The sequence below is a fragment of the Mauremys mutica genome, chromosome 2, assembly GCF_020497125.1.
Source record: "Mauremys mutica isolate MM-2020 ecotype Southern chromosome 2, ASM2049712v1, whole genome shotgun sequence".
Taxonomy (NCBI): Eukaryota; Metazoa; Chordata; order Testudines; family Geoemydidae; genus Mauremys; species Mauremys mutica.
In genome coordinates this window covers 41838027-41864666 of record NC_059073.1, presented here as the reverse complement: position 1 = coordinate 41864666, position 26640 = coordinate 41838027, and the positions used below count along the sequence as shown (strand labels likewise).

At 44.4% G+C, this 26640-nt stretch overlaps 1 protein-coding gene and 1 long non-coding RNA gene across 8 annotated transcripts in view; one reads left to right on the top strand and one right to left on the bottom strand.

The window, feature by feature from the left end:
• Positions 1–26640, top strand: part of VPS13B (vacuolar protein sorting 13 homolog B) — a 902514-nt gene that overhangs the window by 181319 nt on the left and 694555 nt on the right. The window contains exon 17 of one of the 5 annotated variants that reach the window (XM_045002962.1): positions 13449–13578. The exons of the other annotated variants lie outside the window; for them this stretch is intronic. Within the exon in view, the coding sequence (XP_044858897.1) occupies position 13449 (1 nt within the window). The 3' untranslated portion in view covers positions 13450–13578. Of the gene's footprint in view, positions 1–13448; positions 13579–26640 lie in introns of those variants that run through there. 5 annotated transcript variants of the gene reach the window in all.
• LOC123362580 lies at positions 32–25448 on the bottom strand. Of its 3 annotated transcripts, none has more exons than XR_006576493.1 (6): positions 25314–25448; positions 19704–19816; positions 14602–14632; positions 5352–5483; positions 1831–1918; positions 32–162 (listed from the first exon to the last, which is right to left on the bottom strand). It is a non-coding gene; the product is annotated as an uncharacterized LOC123362580 (long non-coding RNA). The 3 variants fall into 3 exon arrangements; XR_006576491.1 differs by having other exon boundaries at positions 25214–25447; XR_006576492.1 differs by having other exon boundaries at positions 33–162; positions 1682–1918; positions 25214–25447.

The following is a 26640-nucleotide window of genomic DNA, read 5'->3' as shown; positions in this document are numbered from 1 at the left end:
AAGGGCATAGGGAGCAATATGGATCAACCCCTCTCCAGTTCCTTCTTGTTGCTGCATGGCCTGAGTTGGAATCCTGTGTCTGTAGATGTCTAAGTGGGTGACTCCAGTCAGCAGGTCCAGCCGGTAACTCTTTTTGGTCCATCTTCTGGCAGCCTTTGGAATCTATCAACAAAGAAAAGTCAGCATTAACTCCCAGAAGGACTGTGGACTTTATAGGAGTGACCCTAGATTTGACCTCCGCAAGGGCCTGCTTCCCTACAGAAATATTTGAGACCGTGAACAATTTGATAAGACAAGTCTCTTTCAGACCACAAACTCTGTCAGTCTGCCTTTTCCTACAAGGCTACATGGCATCATGTACTTACGTAACACTGTTTGTCAGACTTCACCCACGTTGCCTACAAGCCTGACTCTGGTCCATTTATCCAGCAAACACAGACCACATAAACACCAGAATAACAATAGTCACCTTGCCTTGTGGACGAACCCGGAACAAGAACGTGTGGGAATTCTTTTCACCATAACCGCACCAGATGTGACTGTTATCACAGAGGCATCCCTTCTTGGGCAGCCCACCTAGACAGTCAGACCACACAAATAATTTGGATTCCTTGTGAGGCCAGAATACACATTAACCTCTGAGAAATAAGAGCAGGCCATCTAGCCTGCAACGTATTCCTCCCACTAGGATCCTGCCATGTCCAAATAATGTCAGACAACATGACAACTCTCTTTTACATGAACAAGTTGGAGCAAAATCCCTTCTCTGAAGCAATGAATTTATGGAATTGGTACATCAGAAACCACATAACTGTCTCAGCTGCATGCCTGCCAGGTACACAGAATTCTCTAGAAGACAGTCTCAGCAGGCACTTCTCCACAGAGAATGAGTGGAAGATACACAATTCTGTCCTGAATGATATGTGCGGTGGGGAACACCTTCTTGGGATCTGTTCTCATCCCAAATGAGTATGTAATTCACCATTTACTGCTCCAGGCAGCTCTTGGCAATGTCTCCAGGGGCAACGCCGTTCTGCTATCCTGGACAGGCCAGCTCACATATGCCTTTCCTCCCATCCATCTGCTACCACAAGTTCTGTGGAAGATTTGCTGTGACCCATTCAATTCTGGTTTCTGGACCTTCTGCAAAGTCAGTCCATCCTCCTATCAGTATCCATCACTCCCAGATTTACTAACTCAGAAGAACAGAAAGATCAGACATTCCAACCCAGCCCACCTTTATGATCTGGTATTCAGAGGGGGGACAGACCTAAAACATTCATACTCAAAGGCCGTTCAGTCTTTCTCAATCAAAGTAGGAAAGATTCGACCAGAAAATGTTTTCTGGCTAAACAGAGGTATTTCTCTATCTAGGCACAACGTAATCAATTATCTCCAGACTCTGCAGATATCCTTGCTATTTTAGATTATCTCCTGTCCTTGAAAACTTCAAGGCTTTCCACTAGTTACTTGCAGATCCATCTAGCAGGAATCAGTGCCTTCCTTCTAGTAGAAGGGATAGTCTGTTTTTATTCACCCAACAACAACTAAATTTCTGAAGTTCCTTGTTAGGACATTCCCACTGGTGGTGAAATCTGCACCACAATGGAACCTCAACCATGTGCTGCCAGTATTTACCAGACGACCATTTGAACCACTGGCCACATGTTCTACAACTCACCTTTCCATGAAGATTGCATTTTGAGTTGCCATCACATCAGCCAGAAGGATGAGTGAACTGGGAGCACCTGACCCGCCATACACTATTTTTAATACTTCTTCACCCGAAATTAATTCCTAAAGTAATTTCTGTGTTTCACATAAATCAACCTGTCCTGTATGCTTCCCAAAACTTCATGCTTCTAATGAGGAGAAAAGACTTCACTCTCTGGACATCAGATGAGCTCTGGCATTCTACCTGCAAAGGACAAAACCAATAAGAAAATCACAAAGACAATTTATTGTTACAGTGAGACAGTCGTGAGAGCAAGCATTATCTGCTCAGTGACACTCTACGTGGATCTCTGGCTGCATTATTCTGTGTTACCAGTTAGTATATTCCTTCCCTGGATGGGGTAAGAATCCATTCCACTAGGGCACAGGCAGCCTCAAGAGCATCTCTTTAAGAGATATCTCTACTGGAAATATGTAGGGCGGCGACCTGGAGTTCCATCAATACATTCACGAAGCATTACGCATTAGTTCAATCTGCGTCTGGAGAACTGTAGGAACTGCAATATTACAACCACCTATATCAACTGTATCCTTGCTAGTCCCCTCCTGTTTAAATATTGCTTATTATTCACCCACATCTAGAATACACATAGGAACCAGCACTCGAAGAAGAAATGGAGGTTAATTATCTATAACTGGAGGTTCTTCATGATGTGTGGTCCCTATCTGTATTCCACTACCTGCTCTCCCTCCCCTCTGCTTCAGATCTTATCTGATTTGCGGTAAGAAGAGACACTGGAGAGGCAGTTGGTGTGCACTGCTCCTTATTTCCTTGGTTTGAAGCACAAGGGGAGCAATGATGCAGGCGCGGGCCAACGCTGATCTCAGGTGCCTGTTGTTCATGCTTACCCACATATGGAATACATACCAAATATCTCAGACTCCATAGTTACAGATTAGTTTAACTTCAATTTCTTCGAGTAGTGTCCCTATTGGTGCTCCACTGTAGGTGTGTGTATGCCTTTGTGCTGTCGATTGGAGAATTTCAATAAGCAGTCTGTCTCACTCAGGCATGCGAGGCTAGCCAGTGTGCACGGGCATTTCTCCCTCAGTTCCTTCTCAACTGCCCTAGGCTAGAGATGGAGCTGAGAGCCGTCCATTCACGGATTGTTAATTCCTGATAAGTTAGCAATTTTTTGCTTCTTTTGAATCCCCTTTTCTTTTAGTACTTGTTTGTTTTTAGTTGGCCGTGCCAGATAAAAAGAAAAAGAACATAAAGTTTCGCCTCCCGCCAATCCCAGTTGGGGGGACTCCCCGGACAAGTGTATGCCTGGCTCCCCAGGCTTCAAAAAGGTGTCTTAGCTGCAAAGAATGGACGGCCACTCCATGGACAGTAATGGACGGCCACTCGCAATGTATTCGCTACTTTGTGGAGAAGCAGAATCCACAAAAGTGTAGTTGGTGCCAGCAGCTAAACCCAGGTCCAGGAGGGATAGAGAATTAAGGCTAAAACTCCTGCTCATTGAGTTGGCCCTTCAATCACCGAAGAAAAAGAGAGATTGGAGACCTATACTGGACCTCAGAGCACTCAACAGATATGTCAAAGTGCAGAAATTCAAGATGGTCACACTGGCAATGATTATCCCAGGGTTAGAAGTGCGGGACTAGTTCTCGACCTTTGACCTTCAAGATTCATACTTTCAGATCTCTGTCATAGAGGCACAGATGTTACCTCAGGTTCACGCTATGCCAGAACCACTACCAGTATAGAGTACTCCCTTTCGGCCTCTCATCAGCCCCAGGGTGTTCTCTAGGGTCCTTTCTATAGTGGCCCCAATCTACGTTTTACAGTTTTTCCCTACGTAGATGAGATGACTGCCTTCTCAGGTCACGGTCCTTCATAGAGGTCCGACTAGTCACTCAGACCACACGAGACCTTTTTCTGAGACTGGGCCTTCGGATCAGTGAACAAAAATCAACCTTAACATTGGTTCAGAAACTAAAGTTTATTGGAGTCAACCTCATTTCTGTTCAGGGTGCGCCTGCCATATCACAGATTTCTCAGTCTCTCCTCGTTGATAGAGACAATACAATCCAGTTCTCAAATACCATCCAGATACTGCCTTAGCTTCTGGGGCACATGGCTGCGGGCACATCAGTCATTGCTTATGCCAGACTATGCATGAGGTGTCTTCAAGCATGGTTTGGTTCGGTGTACAGACCAAAGACAATATAAACAAGCTCCTGTCGATGCCCACCTGAGTCTAGCAATCCTTAAATTGGTGGAAAGAGTCAGTGAATGTTTGCATGGGAATACCGTTCACTCAGTCCTCCCCATCCCTTCTCCTGACCACCAATGCATCCCTCAGAGACTGGGGAGTACATCTCAATGGTCACACTGTACAGGGAAGATGGTCCCGGTCAGAGATGTGTCTCCATGTCTAGTAGAGCTCAGAGCGGTCCAAAACACGTGCACTCACTTCCTCCTCCAATCAAGAACATGTATACTAAGGTTATAGCAGACAATATGGGCTGTATGTACTACATAAACTGGCAGGGAGGCACCAGGTCTCATTCCTTATGCATAGAGCTCTGAAGCTATGGAGCTAGTGCATCTCCCAGAATGTCATAATATTAGTGGCCTACAAACTGGGAATACATAACATGATGGCCGACAGTCTAAACCGCAAGTTCCTGCTCAGCCAGAAATAGGATATAGAACCATTCATTCTGCACAATTGTAGCAAAGTAGTGTGGCCTTCCTCAGAGACTGACAGCAAAGGAGAGCCAGATGCCCCCTGGTGGGCGGAGCCTGGAAGGTCTAGGCCTCCACGTTGGAAGTGGAAGGGTGGGACAGGAACCGGAAGTATAAGATGCAGGCACTGCAGCTCAGTTGGGCAGGCGCCACCGAGGGAGGCAGACACTTCCAGCCCACTGCTGGAGCTGGAACCTGTGGAAGACTTCTGCTGCCCTGAGGACACCTCCCAGGTACCAGGACTGTCAGACATGCCTGATGCGGAGGAGCTGCTGGGATTGTCAGTGGCAGTATACCCTGGGGAGATGGAGGACAACCCTGGGGTTGAGGTATACCTAGAAGAGAGGGTAGGAAGGAGCCTGGAGATAGTTGACTGTAGTCTGGCTGCAGTGCCACTCGAGACACAGTCAGCGTGTTGCAGCTGGATTCCCCGCTGACCCCAGTGGCAGACCATACTGCCACTTTTAGGGCCTTGGGCTGGGATGCAGTGGAGTCGGGTGGGCCTGCGTTCCCCCCTACCCCTGCCACCCCACCCCTGGGGTAGCAGTACTCCCCCTTCTTCCAAGAGGCATGTGTTGGTCTGTCACTCATCAGATTCAAGACGACAGACTGGGGTGTTCCTGCCTGAACCCCATAGAATGCAATTGGTGCTCACCATTACCTGAGCCCCATAGACAGCAATTGGTTCCCAACCTCAGCCAGCTCCCTAGACGGTTTGCTGGGTGCTCAACTTTCTGCCGGTGCCCTAGACTGTTTGCTGGGGGCCCCGCCCTGGCTGAGGGTCTGTTATTGCACACGTGTGGCAGCAAAGGGAGGTGGCCTCCCCCAGTGATGACAGTGAGGGAGAGCCACGCGCACCTATGCCTACAACGATATATTACAGCAATGGGGGGTGCCAGAGAGAGACTTGTTCGCCACTTACTAGAACAAGAGATGTTTGCAGTATTACTCCAGAGTAGGGATAAAATAACACTCCAGGAGAGATGCTCTTCTTCTTCGTTGGGGCAATGGCCTTCTTTACACCTTTCCTCTATTCCCTCTGTTGCTGAAGGTCCTGTTGAAAATAAAAAGGAGAAAAACAAACATCGTTCTGATTGCCCCCATCTAGCCCAGACAGACATAGTACCCTTACTTGTCTCAGCTGGCATTGTGTTCACCGATGACCCTATTGATCACTGCAGTACTTCCTCTGAACAGTATGCCTCTATGGGCTGGAGCCATGAAGGAGCCACACTTTGAGATGTAGGACCCATGGATTGAGGTGAAGGGTGTGACCCTTGTTCTGTGACAGGAGATACTGCACAGTAGGAAGGGTGCTACTCATTGCACCTTCCTTCAGAAATGGAAGAGATTCCAGATATAGTGCCAGCCTAAGGATGTCACCCCTAATTCAGCCACCTTGCTGGTGATCCTGAACTACCTGTTATCTTCAAAGAAATCGGCTCTCTATTCGCTCGCTGAAGGTTCACTTGGTAGCAATTGCAACCTCCCAACAGCAGGTAGAAGGCTACTGAGTCTTCACCACAACGATGAGGAGGTTTCTAAAAGGTATAGCAAACCTTTTCCCACAACACAAGATCCCCAGTCCGCAATGGGACCTCAGTGTAGTGCTAAAGGGTGACTAGACCACCATTTGAACCCATGTCCACTTGTTCATTAAATCACCTTTCCATGAAGATGGCATTGCTCATCGCCATCACTTCTGCCAGAAGGATAGGGGAGATAGTAGCTTTGATGGCACTTCTCATAAGAACATAAGCACAGCCATACTGGTTCAGACCAAAGGTCTATCTAGCCCGGTATCCTGTCTTCCAACAGGTTTCAGAGTAGCAGCTGTGTTAGTCTGTATCCGCAAAAAGAACAGGAGTACTTAGGTGCCACAAGTACTCCTGTTCTTTTTGTCTTCCAACAGTGGCCAATGCCAGGTGTTTCAGAGGGAGTGAACAGATCAGGTAATCATCAAATGATCCATCCCGACACCCATTCCCAGTTTTTGTTGAATAGAAGCTAGGGACACCATCCATTCTGGCTAATAGCCATTGTTGAACCTATTCTCCATGACTTTATCTAGTTCTTTTTTGAACCCTGTTATAGTCTGGGCCTTAACAAAAATCCTCTGGCAAACAGTTTAACAGGTTGACCACGCCCCCTTTTACGGTGTTCTTCCTGGACAAGGTCTTATCCAGACCACACCCAAAGTTCATTCCCAAAATAATTTCTGCATTTCACATGAATCAACTTATTCAACTCCCAACATTCTATCCAAAACCTCATACGGATAACAGAGAGGCCATCCTCGATACGCTTGATGTGAGGAAAGCCTTGGCCTTGTATTTAGACAGGACAAAGGCCTTCAGAAAATCTCCAAGACTCTTCCTCTCAGTGGCAGACAGGTCAAAAGGTACAGCAATTTCAGCTCAGAGACTCTCCAATTGTGTCTCTTGCTGTATTTAAACTCTGCTACCAATTGCATGGGGTAACACCCTCATCTTCAGTATGCACGCATTCCACGAGGTCAGTCTCCTCATTGATCGCCTTCTCCAAGGGTATCCCGAAATCAGAGATCTGCAGAGCAGCTACATGGGCATCTACACATACTTTTGCAGAACACTATACCATCCTGAGTGATTCGACTCCCGATGCCCAATTCGGGGCCTTAGTACTTTAATCTGTGGCCTGGTCTACACTAGGACTTTAATTCGAATTTAGCAGCGTTAATTCGAATTAACCGTGCACCCGTCCACACCAGGAAGCCATTTAGTTCGACCTAGAGGGCTCTTTAGTTCGAATTCGGTACTCCACCCCGACGAGGGGAGTAGCGCTAAATTCGACATGGCTATGTCGAATTAGGCTAGGTGTGGATGCAAATCGAACTTACTAGCTCCGGGAGCTATCCCACAGTGCACCACTCTGTTGACGCTCTGGACAGCAGTCCAAGCTTGGATTCTCTGACCAGCCACACAGGAAACGACCCGGGAAAATTTGAATTCCTTTTCCTGTCTGGGCACTTTGAATCTCATGCCCTGGTTGGACATCGGGGCGAGCTCAGCAGCACCTGCAACGATGCAGAGCTCTCCAGCAGAGGAGTCCGTGCAATCCCAGAATAGAAAGAGGTCCCCAGCATGGACAGACCGTGAAGTCCTGGATCTGATCGCTGTGTGGGGCGATGAGTCTGTGCTTTCGGAGCTGCGCTCCAACAAACGGAATGCAAAGACCTACGAGAAGGTCTCCAAAGCCATGGCACTCAGAGGATACAGCCGGGATACAACGCAGTGCCGCGTGAAAATCAAGGACCTGAGACAAGGCTACCAAAAAGTCAGAGCGGCAAACGGACGCTCCGGAGCACAGCCCCAGACCTGCCGCTTCTACGAGGCACTGCATGCCATTCTAGGTGGGTCTGCCACCACTGCCCCACCAGTGACCGTGGACTCTGAGTATGGGATAGTGTCGAGGGGCAGTTCCTCGGCGATGTTCGCCAATGGGGAAGATGAGGAAGGGTTTGTGGAGGACGACGCAGGCGACAGCGCTTACAATACCGCTTTCCCCGACAGCCAGGATCTCTTCATCACCCTCACAGAGATCCCCTACCAACCCTCCCCGGCCGTTAACCCGGACTCAGAATCAGGGGAAGGATCAGTCGGTAAGTGCTATAAACATGGAAACATTTATTTTTTAAAAAACAGGAATAAAAAATATGTAAAAACTATATAAAACCTTTTGCTTAAAAAACTATATAAAGAGAAGGTCCACACAGATAGGGATGGAACAGAAATCCTCCTGGGACAGTTCCACGAAGCTCTTGGACAGCAGCTCGAAAAGTCTCCGCAGGAGGTTCCTGGGGAGAGGTGCCTTATTTGGTGCTCCGTGGAAGCACACTCTTCCACGCCAGGCCATCCTAATGTACAGCGGAATCATTGCCTCCACCAGCATTGCAGCGTACGGTCCTGGTCTGTGCAGGGATTCGAGCAGCATCCGCTCTCTCTCTCTCCGAGTGACCCGCCTCAGGCTAATCTCATTCGGCGACTGCTGCATCTAATTAGGGCAATTAGTGTACTGTTACTATTGTGAATGCTTGACTTTTACTTTGCATAGCAATGACCTTCGCTTAACAGCCACGTGTTGGAGGCCACAGAGGAAAAGCATACAGTGATCTTTCCCGTGCACAGCCGCGAGGGGCTGGAACAGTGTCAGACTTTATGCTTTACAGATTGCCTTCAGCGGGAGGGCACAGCTATCCATTAACTGTTAAGCAGCCTATAGTGTAGTGCTTACCAGGCCTGGCTGCTACACGGATTCAGCTGTACCGCCCCGCTTGTCCGATCTCCTGTGCAAGACCGCAGCCAATGAAAGCGTATTCCGAAATCTCAAACTTGTCCTGAGAGCTCGTGAGACTAGATGCCCTGTATGGTCTTGTTCACAGAAACTGACTAGACTGTGTTCAGTGTTCGCAAACATGTATCTTTTCAAGGAAATCACTTCCTTTTTCCCATCACACAGCTGCGGCTCTTTCACGAACTGCCTTGGCATCCCCCTCACAGAGGCTGGCGCAGATTAGGCGGCGAAAGAAAAAGACTAGGGACGACATGTTCTCGGAACTGATGGCTTGCTCCAGAGCCGAGGAGGCTGAGCAGAGACAGTGGAGGGAGACCCTATGTCAGCAGCAGCGCTCACACAGCGAACGGGAGGACAGGTGGCGGCAGGAAGACCAGCAGGCGACTCAAACGCTGCTTGGGCTAATGAGGGAACAAACGGACACGCTCCGGCGCCTTGTAGATGTTCTGCAGGACCGCAGGCAGGAGCAGAGAGCCCCCCTGTATCTGCAATCGCCTTCCCCCGCCACAAAGTCCTGTCCCCCCCTCACCCAAAATCACAAGAAGGAGGGGCGCTAGGGGCCGTGAAAACTGTCACTCCACCCCAGCAGAGCGCTCATGTACCAAACAGCTCTCATTCCCTAAAGTGTGAGAAGTGCTTCCCTTCCTGGTTCACCCAGTCCCAAATCCAAGTTTCATCCCCCCACTGTGTAGTTGAGTATTAAAAGTAGTTTGTTATTATTCACTGTTTCCGTCACGTTTTCCTTGTCAGAAGACTTTGTGTGAAGGGGGGGGGAGGGGTTTTTTAATTGCATAGGACAGCCTCCATTACCAGGGTACAGACTTGGGGGCAGGATCAACAGCAGGACACACACAGACTGCAGTCACTAGGCACTAGGGTCATTCTGGGAGGTGAATGCTGCCCCGGGTCAGTCTGTGAGGTGTATGCTGCCCCAGGGTCCTAGCGCCTGACATCCACAAATGGCAAGGCAGGCTGCCCTTAGCATGCCCTTCCCCCCTAGCCACGAGCCTCTCCGATGCCCTGAGCCCCAGCAAGAGCCCTCATCCACGGACACATACTCACCCTTCCCACACACCCCTCACCCCTTCCTACGCCCCAACCCCCAGTCCAGAGCCTGCATCCAAACTCCGTCCCAAAGACGGCACCCCTCACCCCTTCCTGCAAACCCACCCCTTCCTGCACACCCACCTGCAACCGTCCTCCCCCCAGAGACCGCTGTAGGAGCAGGAGCCTGTCATTCCTCTAGTGTAGAAGCGGTCTGGACATCAGTGCACACCGTACCCACCACAGTACGCGTCCATGTTTCAACCCTTGAACAGGAATTCATAATTAAAGAAAACTTTATTAATAATCAGTGTTCCATTAAACACTGACTTGCATCTGAAGAAGTGGGTATTCACCCACGAAAGCTCATGCTGCAAAACGTCTGTTAGTCTATAAGGTGCCACAGGATTCTTTGTTGCTGTTCCATTAAAGTTATTTTAAAACGTGTGTTGGAAGGGGGGAAACCTGGAGAACGGGGTATGTAACTGCAGATCGAAGTCAACAGTCACTGAAACAGGCTCAGGTTCAGCTTCTCTGTAAATCAACTGGAGAGTCATAGGTTACCCTGCTCTCCGAGGAACTTATCTTTCAAAGCCTCCCGGATGCACAGCGCTTCCCGCTGGGATCTTCTATCGGCACGGCTGTCTGGCTGAGCGTAATCAGCAGCCAGGCGATTGGCCTCAACCTCCCATCCAGCCATAAAGGTCTCGCCCTTGCTCTCACAGAGATTGTGGAGCACACAGCAAGCAGCAATAACAACGGGGGTATTTTTTTCGCTGAGGTCCGAGCGAGTCAGTAAGCTCCGCCATCTCCCCTTGAGACGTCCGAAAGCACACTCCACCACCATTCTGCACTTGCTTAGCCGGTAGTTGAAGAGTTCCTTCTCACTGTCCAAGGCGCCTGTATAGGGCTTCATGAGCCAGGGCATTAGCGGGTAGGCTGGGTCCCCGAGGATCACTGTAGGCATCTGCACATCCCCAACCGTTATTTTGTGGTCCGGGAAGAAACTACCTGCCTGGAGGCGTTTAAACAGACCAGAGTTCCTGAACACACGCGCGTCATGAACCTTGCCCGGCCACCCGACGTAGATGTTGGTAAAACGTCCCCTATGGTCCACCAGTGCTTGCAGCACCATAGAAAAGTAGCCCTTTCGGTTAATGTACTCGCTGGCCTGGTGGGCCGGTCCCAGGATAGGGATGTGAGTCCCATCTATAGCCCCACCGCAGTTTGGGAATCCCATCGCGCCGAAGCCATCTATGACGACCTGGACGTTTCCCAGGGTCACTACCTTTGAGAACAGTTGCTCAACGATTGCGTGGGCTACTTGAATCACAGCAAGCCCTACGGTAGATTTGCCCACGCCAAAGTGGTTCGCTACTGACCGGTAGCTGTCTGGCGTTGCAAGTTTCCAGAGGGCTATGGCCACTCGCTTCTGCACAGTCAGGGCTGCTCGCATCCGGGTGTCCTGGCGCTTCAGGGCAGGGGACAGCAAGTCACAGAGTTCAAGGAAAGTGCCCTTACGCATCCTGAAGTTTCGCAGCCACTGTGATTCATCCCAGACCTGCAGCACTATGCGGTCCCACCAGTCCGTGCTTGTTTCCCGGGCCCAGAATCGCCGTTCCACACCATGAACTTGACCCATTGCCACCATGATCTCCACTGCGCGGCGTACCCTGCTTTGTGAGAGGTCTCGCCACTCTGTGACTTCCTGTCCTCACTGCGCTGACGGAGCCTCCTCGCCCGATTTCTCAGCAGCTGACTGTGGAAGAGGTGGACGATAAGGTGCGAGGAGTTGACAACGGCCATAAGTGCAGCGATGATCGCAGCGGGCTCCATGCTTGCAGTGCTGTGGCGTCCGAGCTGTAACCGACCAGAGAAGGGCGCGAACAGATTTCCCGCCGGCGCTTTCACAGAGAGAGGGCGGGAGTGACGGTTCAATGATGACAGTTACCCAAAACCACCCTCGACACATTTTTCCCCCCAGCATGCATTGGGGGGAAATCCCAGGATTCCAATGGGCAGCGGGGAGTGCGGGAACTGTGGGATAGCTTCCCACAGTGCACCGCTTCCAAAGTCGACACTGGCCCCGTTACTGTGGACTCACACAGTCGAACTAGTGTATTTAGTGTGGATACACAACTTCGACTTCATAAGGTCGATTCCACAAATTCGAATTAAGTTGATTCGAAATAGTCTTGTAGTGTAGACGTACCCTGTATCAGACTCAGCTCTGAAGTTCCAGCCTCCAGCAGTGGGTACTGCTCGGTAGTCACCTACAGTGGAGCACCAATAGGACACTACGTGAAGAAGTAACCTTGTGCACTAATGATGGTTCTTCGAGATGTGTCCCCCTATGGGTGCTCCCTTCTCCCTTCTATTTCAGAGTTCTACTGGTTGACACTGGTAGAGAAGGAACTGAGGGAGAAATGCCCATGCATGCTGACTAGACTCATGGCAGGTGGGGAGCCACACGTGCTCGGGTGGCATGGACTGCTATTGAAATTCTCTAACAGCGCAAGGGTGCGCACACCACACACCTACTGTGGAGCACCCATAGGGGGATACATCTTGAAGAACCATCATTACTGCACAAGGTGAGTAACTTCCTCCCATTTTTTTCTTGAATAAATACCAAGAGTAGATGTCAACTGACAGATTTACACGTGTTTAACTGAAGAGCTGTGTTCTCACTTCAATCAAACTCAGGGTTTGAAACAAAGTAGGGCAATAATCTACAACCTAGCTCCACAAGTAAGGTCTTGTGTTTAAAATAGTATGCTGTAGAAAAAAATTATTTTTGTTTTTTTAAAAATATTTTCAATTAAATATGGCATTTTGCTTGTTATAGCAGACATTTTTAGGGTTTTCCCTTTGGTTCTAAAATATAATATATATTTTTGCTTGCATTGAATGAAAGTCTTCTCCTTGAGAAATATTATTAAAAAAGCAGAAATCAGGGAGAAGAAAAGTTAGCATGTTAAAAATACTGTCCTCATATTTAATATTTTATATGCATGAATGGGAAAATATATTTTTGTCCTATTAATATTTATGAACTATGCAAATAGACTAGATTTATATATAATGCTACACTGGAATATACTAAGTTGTTTACTATTGATAGTTGCACTATGTTATCTTAATGGATAATAATATTTTAACACAGTCAGTACACCACCAGGTGGTAGTAGATTAATTTTTCTTGGTCATATTTTTCATTGATACTTCACAATAACACCTAATACTTTATGTGAAATAGTATGCTGATCTTTCATTTTTCTGATGAAATACTGACTTTATTATGGTAATTTAGAAGTGATGTCAATTGTCAACACTGGTGAAGAGTACTTTAGTCTTTAACATTAGGAAAAACAAACTTTTTTCACTCAGCGTTAGTTTGCTATACTTGTTAAGAAGTATTAGCTTGTAAAAATGAATTAGATGTTTAAAACCTAAATATAAATTTTGGTTTTACATTATTTTGAAAAGTTTGTGTACATGTGCGAAATGAAATTTTAAAATGATCTAATTCTTTTAAAGATGTCGGCACTGAAAATCTGTCAGTAGGCAAGCTACTTAGTAGTGTTTAGCAATGTTTGTCTCCGTGCATATTATGCCTTATATCATTTTTTTTTATTTGTAGACTGTAGGTTACTTTATGTGATGCAATATGATAAATTCCTGAGGCAGAAAAAAACAACTCAATAGGCCACCAAGAAAAAAGAAAACTCATAATTTAAGCAAAAAAATGGTGCTATCTTAAAATGAGAAAATATGTCAACTTTTGGGAATAGGATTTATAACCCGAATAGCATCTATAGCTTACTACATTTCTAAATTATTTTAATAGCGAGTTTGATCATTTGTCTTCAGGGTATAATGCTTTTGTAGATTTTTAAAAAATATAAATGTATTTCACAATCTTAATAAGATAAATTGTTTGCATAAATTAGTTTTATCTAAACCAAGCAACGCCAATTTGAGGGTAATAAAGTAGAAAAAATAAATGAGTACAGCAGCAGCCTGCTTAAATGAAGTGTAGTTTGAAGTGAATAAAACTCCAGATGAAATGCATCAAATAGCACTTGAACTAAATCGAAATCGGCGTGAGGACTGAGAGCTTCATTGAAGTCATGCACCAAGTGAGAATTAGTCTGGTAGAATAACCTGGTAATGTCATTAAGCTTCAACTCATTTTTTTTCCTTCAAAATTATACCACCTGCTTTATTTGGGTTTTTAGATTTCACATTCCAGAATTTCTTAAAGTACACACATCTGATGCTACATATGTTCTTCTATTTCTTGGGAGAAAATATATACCATAGACCAGAGCTTTTAAAAACAAAGACATTTTATGAACTGTTATGGAATCCCTTAGGTAGTATGTTTTCGGTTAGCAGCAAAAATCTTAACTTTATTTCTGACATAAATCAACAGAATAGCTTTCATTTTTCTTGTTTCAAAATATAAATTCCAAACTGTACATTAACTATATACAATATATGCTATAATTTGCTATATTTACATTTTTAAAGTGTAGTGGAGAAATGTAGGTAACATTTGATAGATGAAAGTAAATTAGTTCTCCCCCCATCTCCATAAAGATGCTGGCAACTATTTTTATCATTTAAACAAGTGATATTTGTTTTTGTTTACTAATTTGGTGTTTTAATACAAATGAATACGTCGGCTTAATGCCAAGAGATTTGCTCAGAGCAATTAGTTCAATGTGTTTCTGACTATATTTTAAATTCCTGTATATGTAACTTAATTCTATAATTAAAATAAAAAATACCTTCTGTGTCCTTGTTCACAGTGGCAGTAACCTACAAAATACAATTTTAATATTTGTGTTTTACAAGTAATTCATGTAGTGTTGCATGCCAGGCTATTAAACAGCTTTCAAACCTTCCAGGCAGATATTTAAAAGCAACTAAAAAATTAGCAGAATATGGCTCGAAAGACATACTGACTAATAATAATATTTAATGCGAAACAGAAATCTTGAGAGGAATTAACTTTTTTTCATTTTTGGCTAGAATTTATTTTTCAGCAGATGAGGTAATTGGGTGTAGGACAGTTTAGTATTGTAACACAGTATCACCAGTAGAGTAGCACTTTGTTGTTCTGCAGATGAATATTTGTTAAGGTTCCTGTGATACTAAAGATTAGATTCCTAAGAGAATTCTGTTTTTTGTTTTAAATATCTGGGCTGATACAGAAATGTTTCATCTATATGTTTTATGAGGTAGATTTTGGTCCAGGTCATATGTCATTTATATCATTATTTTCTCCTCTGCACATTCCCATGCTTGGGATGCACCATCAGTGCAGCCTGGATTAATGCAAACGGCTTGAAGCAGTGTCAGCTGGAATGTCCTCAAACTGCCTGTTTACTCCCCTGGGAAATCTGAATGTCTGGAGGGCGAGAACATAAAAGAGGACAGGTTGAATGAGCAACCTCAGTTCCTTCCAGCTGTGGTAGTAAGAGGCCAAGGAGCTTCCCTGTCTTCACTTATTCAGTCTTTTTTGGAACAGTTGTTTCAGTTAATTCACTGTATTTTAGCTACATCTAGTTAGTGCAATCCAGGTTAGTGTTAGTTTAGTGTTGTGTTTCATGTATTTCTTCTTTTGTCTGAGAGGATTGCGTTGCCCTGTCATGGGGTCCTTGGTTCTGCTAAGGAGGAACAAAAAGCAAAGAAACTGCTGTTCAAGAGTTCTGCCTCTGCCCCTGCTGTTTTCTTGTCCTTGGACACCCATGCTTGGTGCATGGCCTGCTGGGGGGAAGCCATTCCTTCAGACATTGTTCCATCCTTTATCCCAAGGGCTAAAAAAGAATGACAAAATAGACTCTAAGGCTAAGTAGTGCTGCTTCAGGAAACCTTAACATCAAAGCCTCCTGATTCTGACGGACAGGATTTCATAAATGGTTGGAGACCTGCTTCAGCTCCAAATCTCGAGGGAGATAAGGCTGCTTGGCCAATGCAAACCCTATAAAGTGAGGAAATAAAAGGGTATGTCTATACAGCAAGTTGGTGCATGATAAGCTGGGTTGCTCCAGGAGGTTTGCACTAATTGTCCATGTGGACCTTGCTGTTACAGACTAAAAGTTCTGTAGTGTGCTTTGCATATACTGCTTCAGTAGGTACTAACACGCTGTATAGACAAGCCCTATATTACAGGATATATCTCTTAAACGTACCCAAATGTACCACACAGCACATTTCCAGTGATTGACCCAGAATCCTCTCAAGGACTTCCTTCTGTCTTTAAGGAAACACACACACAAGAATATTCCTCACGGATAACACAAAAGCTTAAGTATGAGCTCATGTCTCCCCCTTAAGCACACTCAATCTGTGCACATATGTCAACTCAAAGTATTTGCTCATGTTGCTAATGTGTGGTTTGTAGTTAAGGTTGTAGAAAAGGGTATTATGTAATACATCAGGGAAGAAGAGGATCAGAGGATCTGCTTTGCTTGTATCCTGTCTGGAGCTCTAGTTCTGTGGGTATCATGTTCAAGAAGCTCAGTAGGACCTGGGAGCATGTGTAATACAGTTGGGACATTAAAGAAATTAAGGAATAAGCATATGACAAGTTCTGTTGCATAGCTTCTCTCCTCATTTGTCACTAATGGGTTAATGCCCTGCACCTGTGCAAATCGGAGGCAGACCAGTGTTGTTGCTGGAGATTCCTGGACTAAGCCTCGCCTTGCTGCTCGGGCCACCAGATTTTCTGCCTCTGTCGATGGAACAAATTGCCAGTTCAATTTGTCCCAAGCATTTTGTTTTAAAACTTATTTTGTATTTGTTTTTATGCTGTAGTGATTTATAATTTTTCTTCTGCCGCCTCCTCCTGGATTGGGTATCAGGCAGCCTAGTGGTTTCAACCACCCGGATCTGTTACTACAGTGCTCCTCTTCTGGGCTTCCTCTGTCCCCACTCACGCAGGGCAGAGCAGTCCTGCAAATATCAGGCTAACTCTAAGCAGTGATTTCCTGTTGGAGGCAACATTTACAGGCCCTACAGAAGGCAATTATATTCTGACTGAACCAGCAAAGAATCCTGTGGCACCTTATAGACCAGGGATGGGCAAACTATGGCCCGCGGGCCGGATCCGGCCCTTCAGGGCTTTGGATCCGGCCCGCGGGATTACCCCTGGTGGTGCTGCGGACCCGGCGCTGCTCTCAGAAGCAGCCCCCGGGCCGGGAGGCAAAGGGCTCCATGTGCGCACGCAGAGCCCTCTGCCCCCCCCCCCCACCCAGGGGCCGCAGCACTTCCTGGAGTGGCGTGGGGACAGGGTAGGCATGCAGGGAGCCTGCCCTGGCCCTGGTGTGCGCCACTGCCACCCCGGAGCCACTTTAGGTAAGCGGCACCGGGCTGGAGCTCAAACCCCTCCTGCCCCCCGCCCCCCCAACTTCCTGCCCTAAGCTCTCTGCCTGTACCTCGCACCCCTCCTGCACCCAACTCCCTGCCCTGAGCCCCTTTCTGCACTCCTGTGCATTCCAACCACCTGCCCTGAGCTCCCTGCTGCACCCTGCACCCCGTGCACCCCAACTCCCTGCCCTGAGCCCCATCCTGCACTCCGCACCCCTCCTGTACCCCAACCCCCTTCCCTGAGCCCCCTCTTACACTCTGCACCCCTTCTCTGCCCCAATCCCTTGTCCTGAGCCCCTTCCTCCACATCCCGCACTCCACCCGCCCTGCCCCGGCCCTGCATACAATTTCCTCACCCAGATGTGGCCCTCGCCCCAAAAAATTTGCCCACCCCTGTTATAGACTAACAGACGTTTTGCAGCATGAGCTTTCGTGGGTGAATACCCACTTCTTCGGATGCAAGTGGTGGAAATTTCCTGGGGCAGGTATATATAAGCAAGCAAGAAGCAAGCTAGAGATAACGAGGTTAGATCAATCAGGGTGGATGAGGCCCTGTTCTAGCAGTTGAGGTGTGAAAACCAAAGGAGGAGAAACTGGTTCTGTAATTGGCAAGCCATTCACAGTCTTTGTTTAGTCCTGAGCTGATGGTGTCAAATTTGCAGATGAACTGGAGCTCAGCAGTTTCTCTTTGAAGTGCTGAGCTCCAGTTCATCTGCAAATTTGACACCATCAGCTCAGGACTAAACAAAGACTGTGAATGGCTTGCCAATTACAGAACCAGTTTCTCCTCCCTTGGTTTTCACACCTCAACTGCTAGAACAGGGCCTCATCCACCCTGATTGATCTAACCTCGTTATCTCTAGCTTGCTTCTTGCTTGCTTATATATATCTGCCCCAGGAAATTTCCACCACTTGCATCCGAAGAAGTGGGTATTCACCCACGAAAGCTCATGCTGCAAAACGTCTGTTAGTCTATAAGGTGCCACAGGATTCTTTGCTGCTTCTACAGAACCAGACTAACACGGCTACCCCTCTGATACTATATTCTGACTGTTCACAGCCAGATGACCTTGCACTGCCAGTGCACGGAGCTCTGTTGAACTGGCATGTTGGGTTCCCTCCCTGTCCTGAGAAGCCACGACTACAACACAGAGAATCCTGATCAGTAGCTTCTTATGATTTGGGAGAGAGTGTCTAAGGATGCAGAAGACACTATCCAGCCAGCTCAAGGAGCAAATCCCACAACAGACCTGGACCAGAGGGGAGAAACCCCTGAAGAGCATCAAAAACCCAACCCCCAGATACTGCAGTGGGTTCTCAGCTCCCTGGGGAAAGAAGTAGGGCTGCTACACAACTCCCTTTCCTTCTCACTGTACATCAGGGAATTCTCATGGTGCTCAGGTATAAAAGCCTTGCAAACCCTAGAGATTCTAGGTCCCAGAAAGGTAAAAGCAACCATCACCTTGGTAGTGCAATAATTAGTGTGATTAATGAGCAAGTGGTGAAAACCAGTGGTTAACCCCCTTCTTCTTTACCTAAGGGAGTGTTTGTTGGGGCCTCTCCTATACAGAGAGTATGTCTACACTACAAAGAAAAACACATGGCATTGAGTCTCAGGGCCCAGGTCAGTTGACTTGGGCTCTCAGGGCTTGGGCTGTTAGGCTTAAAAATAGCAGTGTTGATGTTTGGACTCAGACTGGAGCCTGGACTCTGAAACCCAAAGATCTCAGATGGAGCCCAGTCTATTTTTAAGCCCAACAGCCTAAGCCTGAGTCAGCTGACCTGGACGCTGAGACTCAATGCTGTTGGTTTTTCTTTGCGGTGTAGACGTACCCCAGAGAAGTTCTTGCAGTGCTCTGTACCAAGCTCACCATCCCCTCCCACCTCGCAGCATGTCTGGGCATACAGAGGATTCTGTCACTGTGCTGTGAAACTCTTCCTCAGGTTGCAGTGTAATGGGAATTGTGCCTGTCTGACTTTCAACCCAGGGACTTTTACTCTATCAGGGCATGGGGCTCAGATTCAGGCAGCAGCAGAATGGGATTTGTGCCTTCTGGTCATCATCCATAAACTCTTGTTTTGTCAGGGAAAGGGGCTCAGAGTCTGAAAAGCGGAAAGTGGTCTCTCTTTCCTCTTTCCCTCATCATAGATGGGCCACACTTTAAAATGTAAATAATTGGTAACCAGAACAAAGGCACACGAGGAGTCTACTTCCCAGAAACCTGCATCATCATGGCGTTACTGGGGAGGAGGGCAGGGGATGTGGAGATAAATCCCTTCTCATGTTCAAAATCATCCTGATTTACTGATTAAAGTCCTGAGTCCTAGGTGACTTCTACTATACTTAATTGGGTGCTAGACAACCTAGGGGAGCAAGCAGGCAGGCTTTCAGGCTCTTAGAGCATTTAGCAAGCATCTTCTACAGTTGAGGTATTTGCATGTTACCACAATGGTAAAAATTTGCAAAGGTCCTAAACTTTATTGCATCAAGGCATTTCCTAGCAGTGGTCATATTTACCAAATTATTTCCAGTGACTAAGATTGTTGGTGTCATTCATCAGCTTCGTCCACAGAGTGGGTTTCTTAAAATGTGCCTGCAGAATTTCCTTCTGATGATGTGGAACCACACACCTAATGGAAAGCGAAAGTAGATGTTATTCTCAGATCACATCCAATTGTCCCTTTATGGGCAGCTAAGTACAAACAACACGCTCACTGCCAACCCAGTATTCACTCCAGACCTTGCATTATCGGTATGGAAGCAAGGATGAGTAGCATGCTTGGAAGAAAGTTCCCAACATCTGAGAGTACATATCCATTTAGTTTATTCATGTCTGAACAAAAAAAACCCTAAGCCACAACTGTGGCCCTAAGGGTTGGACCCAGTGATCCATCAAATCCAATATCCTGTCTAGGTCGGTGGACAGTACCAGCTGCTTCAGTGGAAGGTGCCAAGAAATCACATAGTGGGAAACCATGGTGCTCACAGGGGAAGTCTCCTTTTACCTCCTGTTAGAGATTGGCTTATGATTGAGGCACGAGTGTTTGGTTACTCACTGGTTTTGGAAGGGATATAGAGTTCCATTTTTCCCCTGGAAATAGGAATAACATCCTGGGCAGAGGAGAATCTGCCACCTTTCAAGGCAGTTCACATAAAGGATATAGAAAAGAGGAAAATGGAAATTGAAGTTGTCATACTACTCTTCCACTAATCTAGAAGGCACTTTGAATTTGCTAGACAGCCAAGGAACCCATTCTGGCACTTAAAGATTATACCTATAGGAAAGTACATAGGAGGAATGGTGATGCAGTACTTTGAGTAGTGCATAAACCCCCTTATTTTTGCCCTAAAATCAAAGGTGGGCTTATCTTGCATGTCATGGGTGGTTTGCAGGAACGTTTCTGCAACAAATGTTTTCTCAGGGTAAGCCTGTAGAATTTACAATATACTGTGGCTGTCAAGTAATTAAAAAAATTAATTGCGATTAATCACATTATTGTTGTTAATAGAGTACTATTTATTTAAATATTTTTGGATGTTTTCTACATTTTCAAATAGATTTCAATTACAACACACAATACAAAGTATACAGTGCTCACTTTATTTTTTATTACAAGTATTTGCACTGTAAAAAACGCAAAAGAAATAGTAATTTTCAATTCACCTAATACAAGTACTGTAGTGCAATCTCTTTATCATGAAAGTTGAACTTACAAATGTAGAATTATATACAAAATAACTACATTCAAAAATAAAACAATGTAAGATTTTAGAGCCTGTAAGTTCACTCAGTCCTACTTCTTGTTCAGCCAATTGCTCAGTTTGTTTACATTTGCAGGAGATAATGCTGCATGCTTCTTGTTTACAATGTCACCTGAAAGTGAGGCCAGGCGTTTTCATGGCACAGTTGTAGCTGGCATTGCAAGGTATTTATGAGTCACATGCGCTAAAGATTCATATGTCCCTTTATGCCTCAACCACCATCCCAAAGGACATGCATCCATGCTGATGACGGGTTCTGCTCGATAACAATTCAAAGCAGTGCCGACCGACACATGTTCATTTTCATTATCTGAGTCAGATGCCACCAGCAGAAAGTTGATTTTCTTTTTTGGTGGTTCGGGTTCTCTAGTTTTCTCATTGGAGTGATGTTCTTTTAAGACTTCTGAAAGCATGCTCCACACCTTGTCCCCCTCAGATTTTGGAAGACACTTCAGATTCCTAAACCTTGGGTCAAGGTATCTTTAGAAATCTCACATTGGTACCTTCTTTGCATTTTGTGAAATCTGCAGTGAAAGTGTTCTTAAAATGAACAACATGTGCTGGGTCATCATCCGAAACTGCTGTAACATAAAATATAGGACAGAATACGGGTAAAACTGAGCAGGGGATATACAATTCTCCCCCAAGGAGTTTAGTCACAAATTTAATTAACACATTTTTTTTAACGAGCATCATCAGCATGGAAGCATGTCCTTTGGAATGATGGCCGTAGCATGAAGGGGCATACGAATGTTTATCGTATCTGGCACGTAAATACCTTGCAATGCTGGCTACAAAAGTGCCATGCAAACACCTGTTCTCACTTTCTGGTGACATTGTAAATAAGAAGAGGGCAGCATTATCTCCTGTACATGTAAAGAAACTTGTTTGTCTGAACAACTAGGAGTCCTGGCACCTTAGAGACTAACAAATTTATTTGGGCATAAGCTTTCGTGGGCTAGAACCCACTTCATCGGATGGAAAATACAGGAGCAGGTATAAATACATGAAAGGACGGGAGTTGCCTTACAAGTGTGAGGTCAGTCTAATGAGACAATTCACTTAACAGCAGGATACCAAGAGAGGAAAAATATCTTATGTAATGGTAATGAGAGTGGCCCATTTCAAACAGTTGACAAGAAGGTGTGAGTAAGAGTAGGGGGAAATTAGTGTTGGGGAAATTTGGTTTAGGTTTTGTAATGACCCAACAATTCCCAGTCTTTATTCAGGCCTAATCTGTACAGTTTGCAAATTAATTCCAGTTCTGCAGTTTCACGTTGGAGTCTGTTTTTGAAGTTTTTTTGTTAGCGATTGGCTGAACAAGAATTAGGACTGAGTGGACTTGTACATTGTTTTGTTTTTGAGTGCAGTTATGTTACAAAAAAGATCTACATTTGCAAGTTGCACTTTCATGATAAATGCACTACAGTACTTGTATGAGGTGAATTAAAAATATTATTTCTATTTATCATTTTTATAGTGCAAATATTTATACTCAAAAATAATATACATTTTGATTTCAATTACAACACAAAATGCAATATATATGAAAAATGTAGAAAAACATCCAAAATATTTAATAAATTTCAATTGGCATTGTATTGTTTAACTGTGCAATTAAATCTGCGATTAATCATGAGTAATTTTTTAAATTGCAATTAATTTATTGGTTAATCATGTAAGTTAACTGTAATTAATCGATAGGGCTACAATATACATATATTGTAAGTTGTGTCTCCCACCTCATCATTTAGGTTGTGTACATATTCTTTAAAAAAATCATTATAAATCAGTTGTCAGCTAACCAGTCAGTTAAGAAGGGATGGAAGGCAAAATTACATGAGAAATTTTGAAAGTTCTGACTCCAAGCTGGTTTTGACATTTTTTATACTGTTTTAATGCCTTGGATTTTCATTACTATGTAATTCAAAAACGTCTCGACCAATTTCTCTCAAACTTACTCCCCCAACAACACCCACACACTCTATTTTCTGGCCTGAAATGAAGCATGAGAATTTACAGCCATATGTTTTTGTTTTTGTTTGTTTGATGAAGTCAGGGAAGCAGAGTTGTGAAGATAGGGAATTGTTCCTTTTCTGAATGTTTAAAAATAAGGTGTTCAGTAGAACAGTAAACATTGTGTAAGAAACAAGGTCCCAGGAAACATGTTTGCCCAACATGGTTTTGGTATTTCTTTTGCAAGTCAAAGAATTTGCAAATGTTTTTATGAAGATGTATTTTAGGGTTATTTTTTAATATGAGGTGGTATTAACTTTTATAAGAATTTGGGTACAGTACTTTATAGTTATATAAGACAAAGCACATTCTAGTGGCTAAAGAGCAGGACAAAAAGACTGGCTATCTGGGTTATTTATATCCATTAAATGTAACTTCAGTACTTTGCCAACTTTTTTTTTCTTTCCCCCTCAAATAAGGTGGTTTCCAGTTGGCTGAAGCACAAATCTGTTCTTCAGTCAATCTTTTTAGGTGTGCAGTTGCATATGCAAAAATTGTATGGATGAAATCTGGGTCTCACTGAAGTCAATATCGGGTTTTCAACCTCTTTTTCTAGTTATTTATGGAATTACATCTTGCTGAGTGCTTAAAATGCATTCTTTGCCGTCTCCAATATACTGAAGTCATTTGGCATAACAGCAATGAAGTTATACTGGAATACTGTGTCAGACTGAAAGGCTCTTGCTTTGAAAATAAGTATATCTATTATGTTCCAATATGTATTTTCCATAGATGTCTTGGCTTTGATTTTGCATTTATGTTACAGCGGGAGAATGTTATTCTGTGACATTTTATTATACTTACAGTATCTTTTTAAATATGTCTGTATCTGATTATTTTGATGGTCTTGAGACTCACCAGGGTTTGTGGAACTATTTAATGTTTAAATAATAGTAACAAGACACTTTCAAAGTTAGTAGGCCAAAACTAAACCCAACTTTTTTTTCCCTTATATGTCTGCAAAATCTTTTTGTGTATTTAAAAACTGCTTCAAAGATTTTAGTATTTTTTCGAAAGTATTACATGGCAAACTCGGGGCCATTGAATTTAAATCTGAAATATAGTTTTCACTAAGGGCTAGCGTAGCTGTTGGAGAGAAATGAAACACATTTACTAGTATACAATTATTTACATTTAATACAAACAAGAAATTTTGAGTTGTACTTGAAATGCTTTAAAATATTTTTAAACAAAGTTATTAAGTAGTGAGACTGCCAATATAATCCTTCCTTTACAGCCTTCACACTCTTTCTGCTACTTGTACAATGCATATTCGTGGAACATAAACATGAACTGTAACATCTCCATCAGTGCAATGTTTCAGCTGGACTTTGACATTTACCCCCGCTCCCCTGCCTCACACACTCTCTCTCTCCCACACACACTAACACCCCCCACCCTTTTTAGTCTTTCTCCTCTGATATTTTCTAGTGATGATTTCATAGGCTCAGTCTACACTAGAAAAGGTTTGCTGGTATAGGTATACCTGTGGAGATGCAATTTTTGCTGGCAAAAGAGTTTCCTTGCCAGTATAGTTCATGCTAGTTTCCGAAGCGAAATAAACTGTATCCATGAAAGCACTTCTATACTTGTAGAACTGCTTCTACATCAGTGTTATACTGATATAGAATTGTAAAAAGAAAAATCTCACCCTGGTCAACATTATTCTGCCAGCAAAAGTTTCTAATATAGACTTTGGGTTAGTCTGTAGTGTCACCTAAAGAGTTGCATATCTTGTGAATCTTCTGAAATCGAAATGGAACCAGTGTCTTAGTCCATAGCTAAGTCCCTACCTTAAAAAAAAAAAAAATCCCATCTATGAGTCCCTTTCAGTCAGCAGCAGTTAATCCTCTGATAATGGTAACCTCATACATGCCAACATCTTTAAAGCAAAAAGCACCAGAGGAGCAAATGTATTTAAGTTTGCTTGTTTTGCATACATTTTGAGATACCGGTATTATTCTAGGAGTACTTAGAACTGAGGAGAGAGATGGAGTGCAAAAATAGAAGAGAGAGAACAATAAAGAAAGGAGAGGAAAGAGTTTGACTCCAGCATTTAATTCTCTTCCCCTTCCCATCATCAGCATTTCATTCCACAGCCACCATCCCCTTCTATCTCCACAAAGAAATTTCATTTTTCCTAACCCTCGCTTCCTCTTCCCAAGTACACACTCTCACCACCCACCCTCATCTTCCAAGTATTTTCCCCACCCTTACACCCTCCTCTTCAAGCCTTTCAGCTTAACTACCTTGTCATTACTTCATCATGTTATTTTGACACCTATCTTCACCCCCAGATCTTCCCAATCTTCTCCCCTCAAAGGACTTCATTTGACTCCTTCCCCTTACATTAGAAACCTGGGAGAGGGGGTGTTGATGGGAACCTATTCTTCCCCACTCCCAACCCTTCTCAGGTCAGGCTGGAATCAGTTGTGTGAGCATTCTGGCTGTGCAGCTTTCCACCCCTTTCTGGCTTCCCCTGCTACACTGCCTCCAGGCCAGGGGGGAGATGAAGACACTGGCCTTGTGGCCTGATTGAGAGCTCATAATGAGTGATGAAATCATTAGATTTCCACCACATCTCCTAGGTGCTCCTGCCCAGGGCACCTCTATCTTTGCCACCACCAACAAGGTAGTTCTTATCTGGGGCCCCTTCCTGCCTACCTGACCCTTTCCCCCTAGTCCTATGCTGGCTCCTACAAAGCCACCACTCCTAATCCCAGGACACAGATCCTCCCCTTTATCTCAGGAGTCTTCTGGGAGGACCCCATGACTTCCCATATGTTTGCTTCAGGGAGTGTCCAAATGTCCACCATCTTCAGTCTTTGAGGGCAGAAGTAAACTAAATTGAAGCTCCACCTCTGTAATCTACAAATTTCCAAAGAGTTGTAAGAAAAAATAATTAAAGTTGAAAGATTAACTACAACACTTGGGATAGGGAGGGAGTTCACAGTCTTAAATTATGCATTGTGTTTTGGCAGACTTAAAAGTTAAGGTACATTTACTTTTTAAAATAATATATTTGACTTTTTTTTCCCTTTGACCTCCCAGCTCCTGTTGTTCTCTGTTTCCCATGCAAGAGGTGATTGATTGATTGAGATATAGATAGATAGATAGATATAGATATATAGACACACATGTATAAAATTTAACTGTTACTAATAATTCCCTCGATTGTTAAAACTGAAAGAAGTTTAAAAATCTAGAACACTTCCTACTGTGTTTACTTATTCCTTCTCCTGAGCTTGGATTATGAAGATGGATTATTTAGTTTCACTTTTGTGTCTAGTCAATTTTTAATCAGTTTAACTTTTAAGTTCTCATGCATGAGCATAATGCTACAATATTAGATTTACAAATACTATGAGGAATTTTTTTCCCCTAGCTTTAGTGGCTTTAGCTTGCTGCTGCATTCACAACTAAAGCAGCTTTCTCAGCTAGTAGTAGTCTGTGACATTTTGATAAAAAACTAGAACAATACAAAATGTACACAGCAAAAGTTAAATGGATTAGGAACTGGCTAAGTGACAGGACTCAAAATGTAATTGTAAATGTGGAATCATCTTCAAGTGGATGTGTTTCTGATGCAGGCCCACCGGGATCGGTTCTTGGCCCTATGCTATTTAATATTTTTATCAATGTTATATTCCTAATTTTAGAATTCCAGACTTTAGAC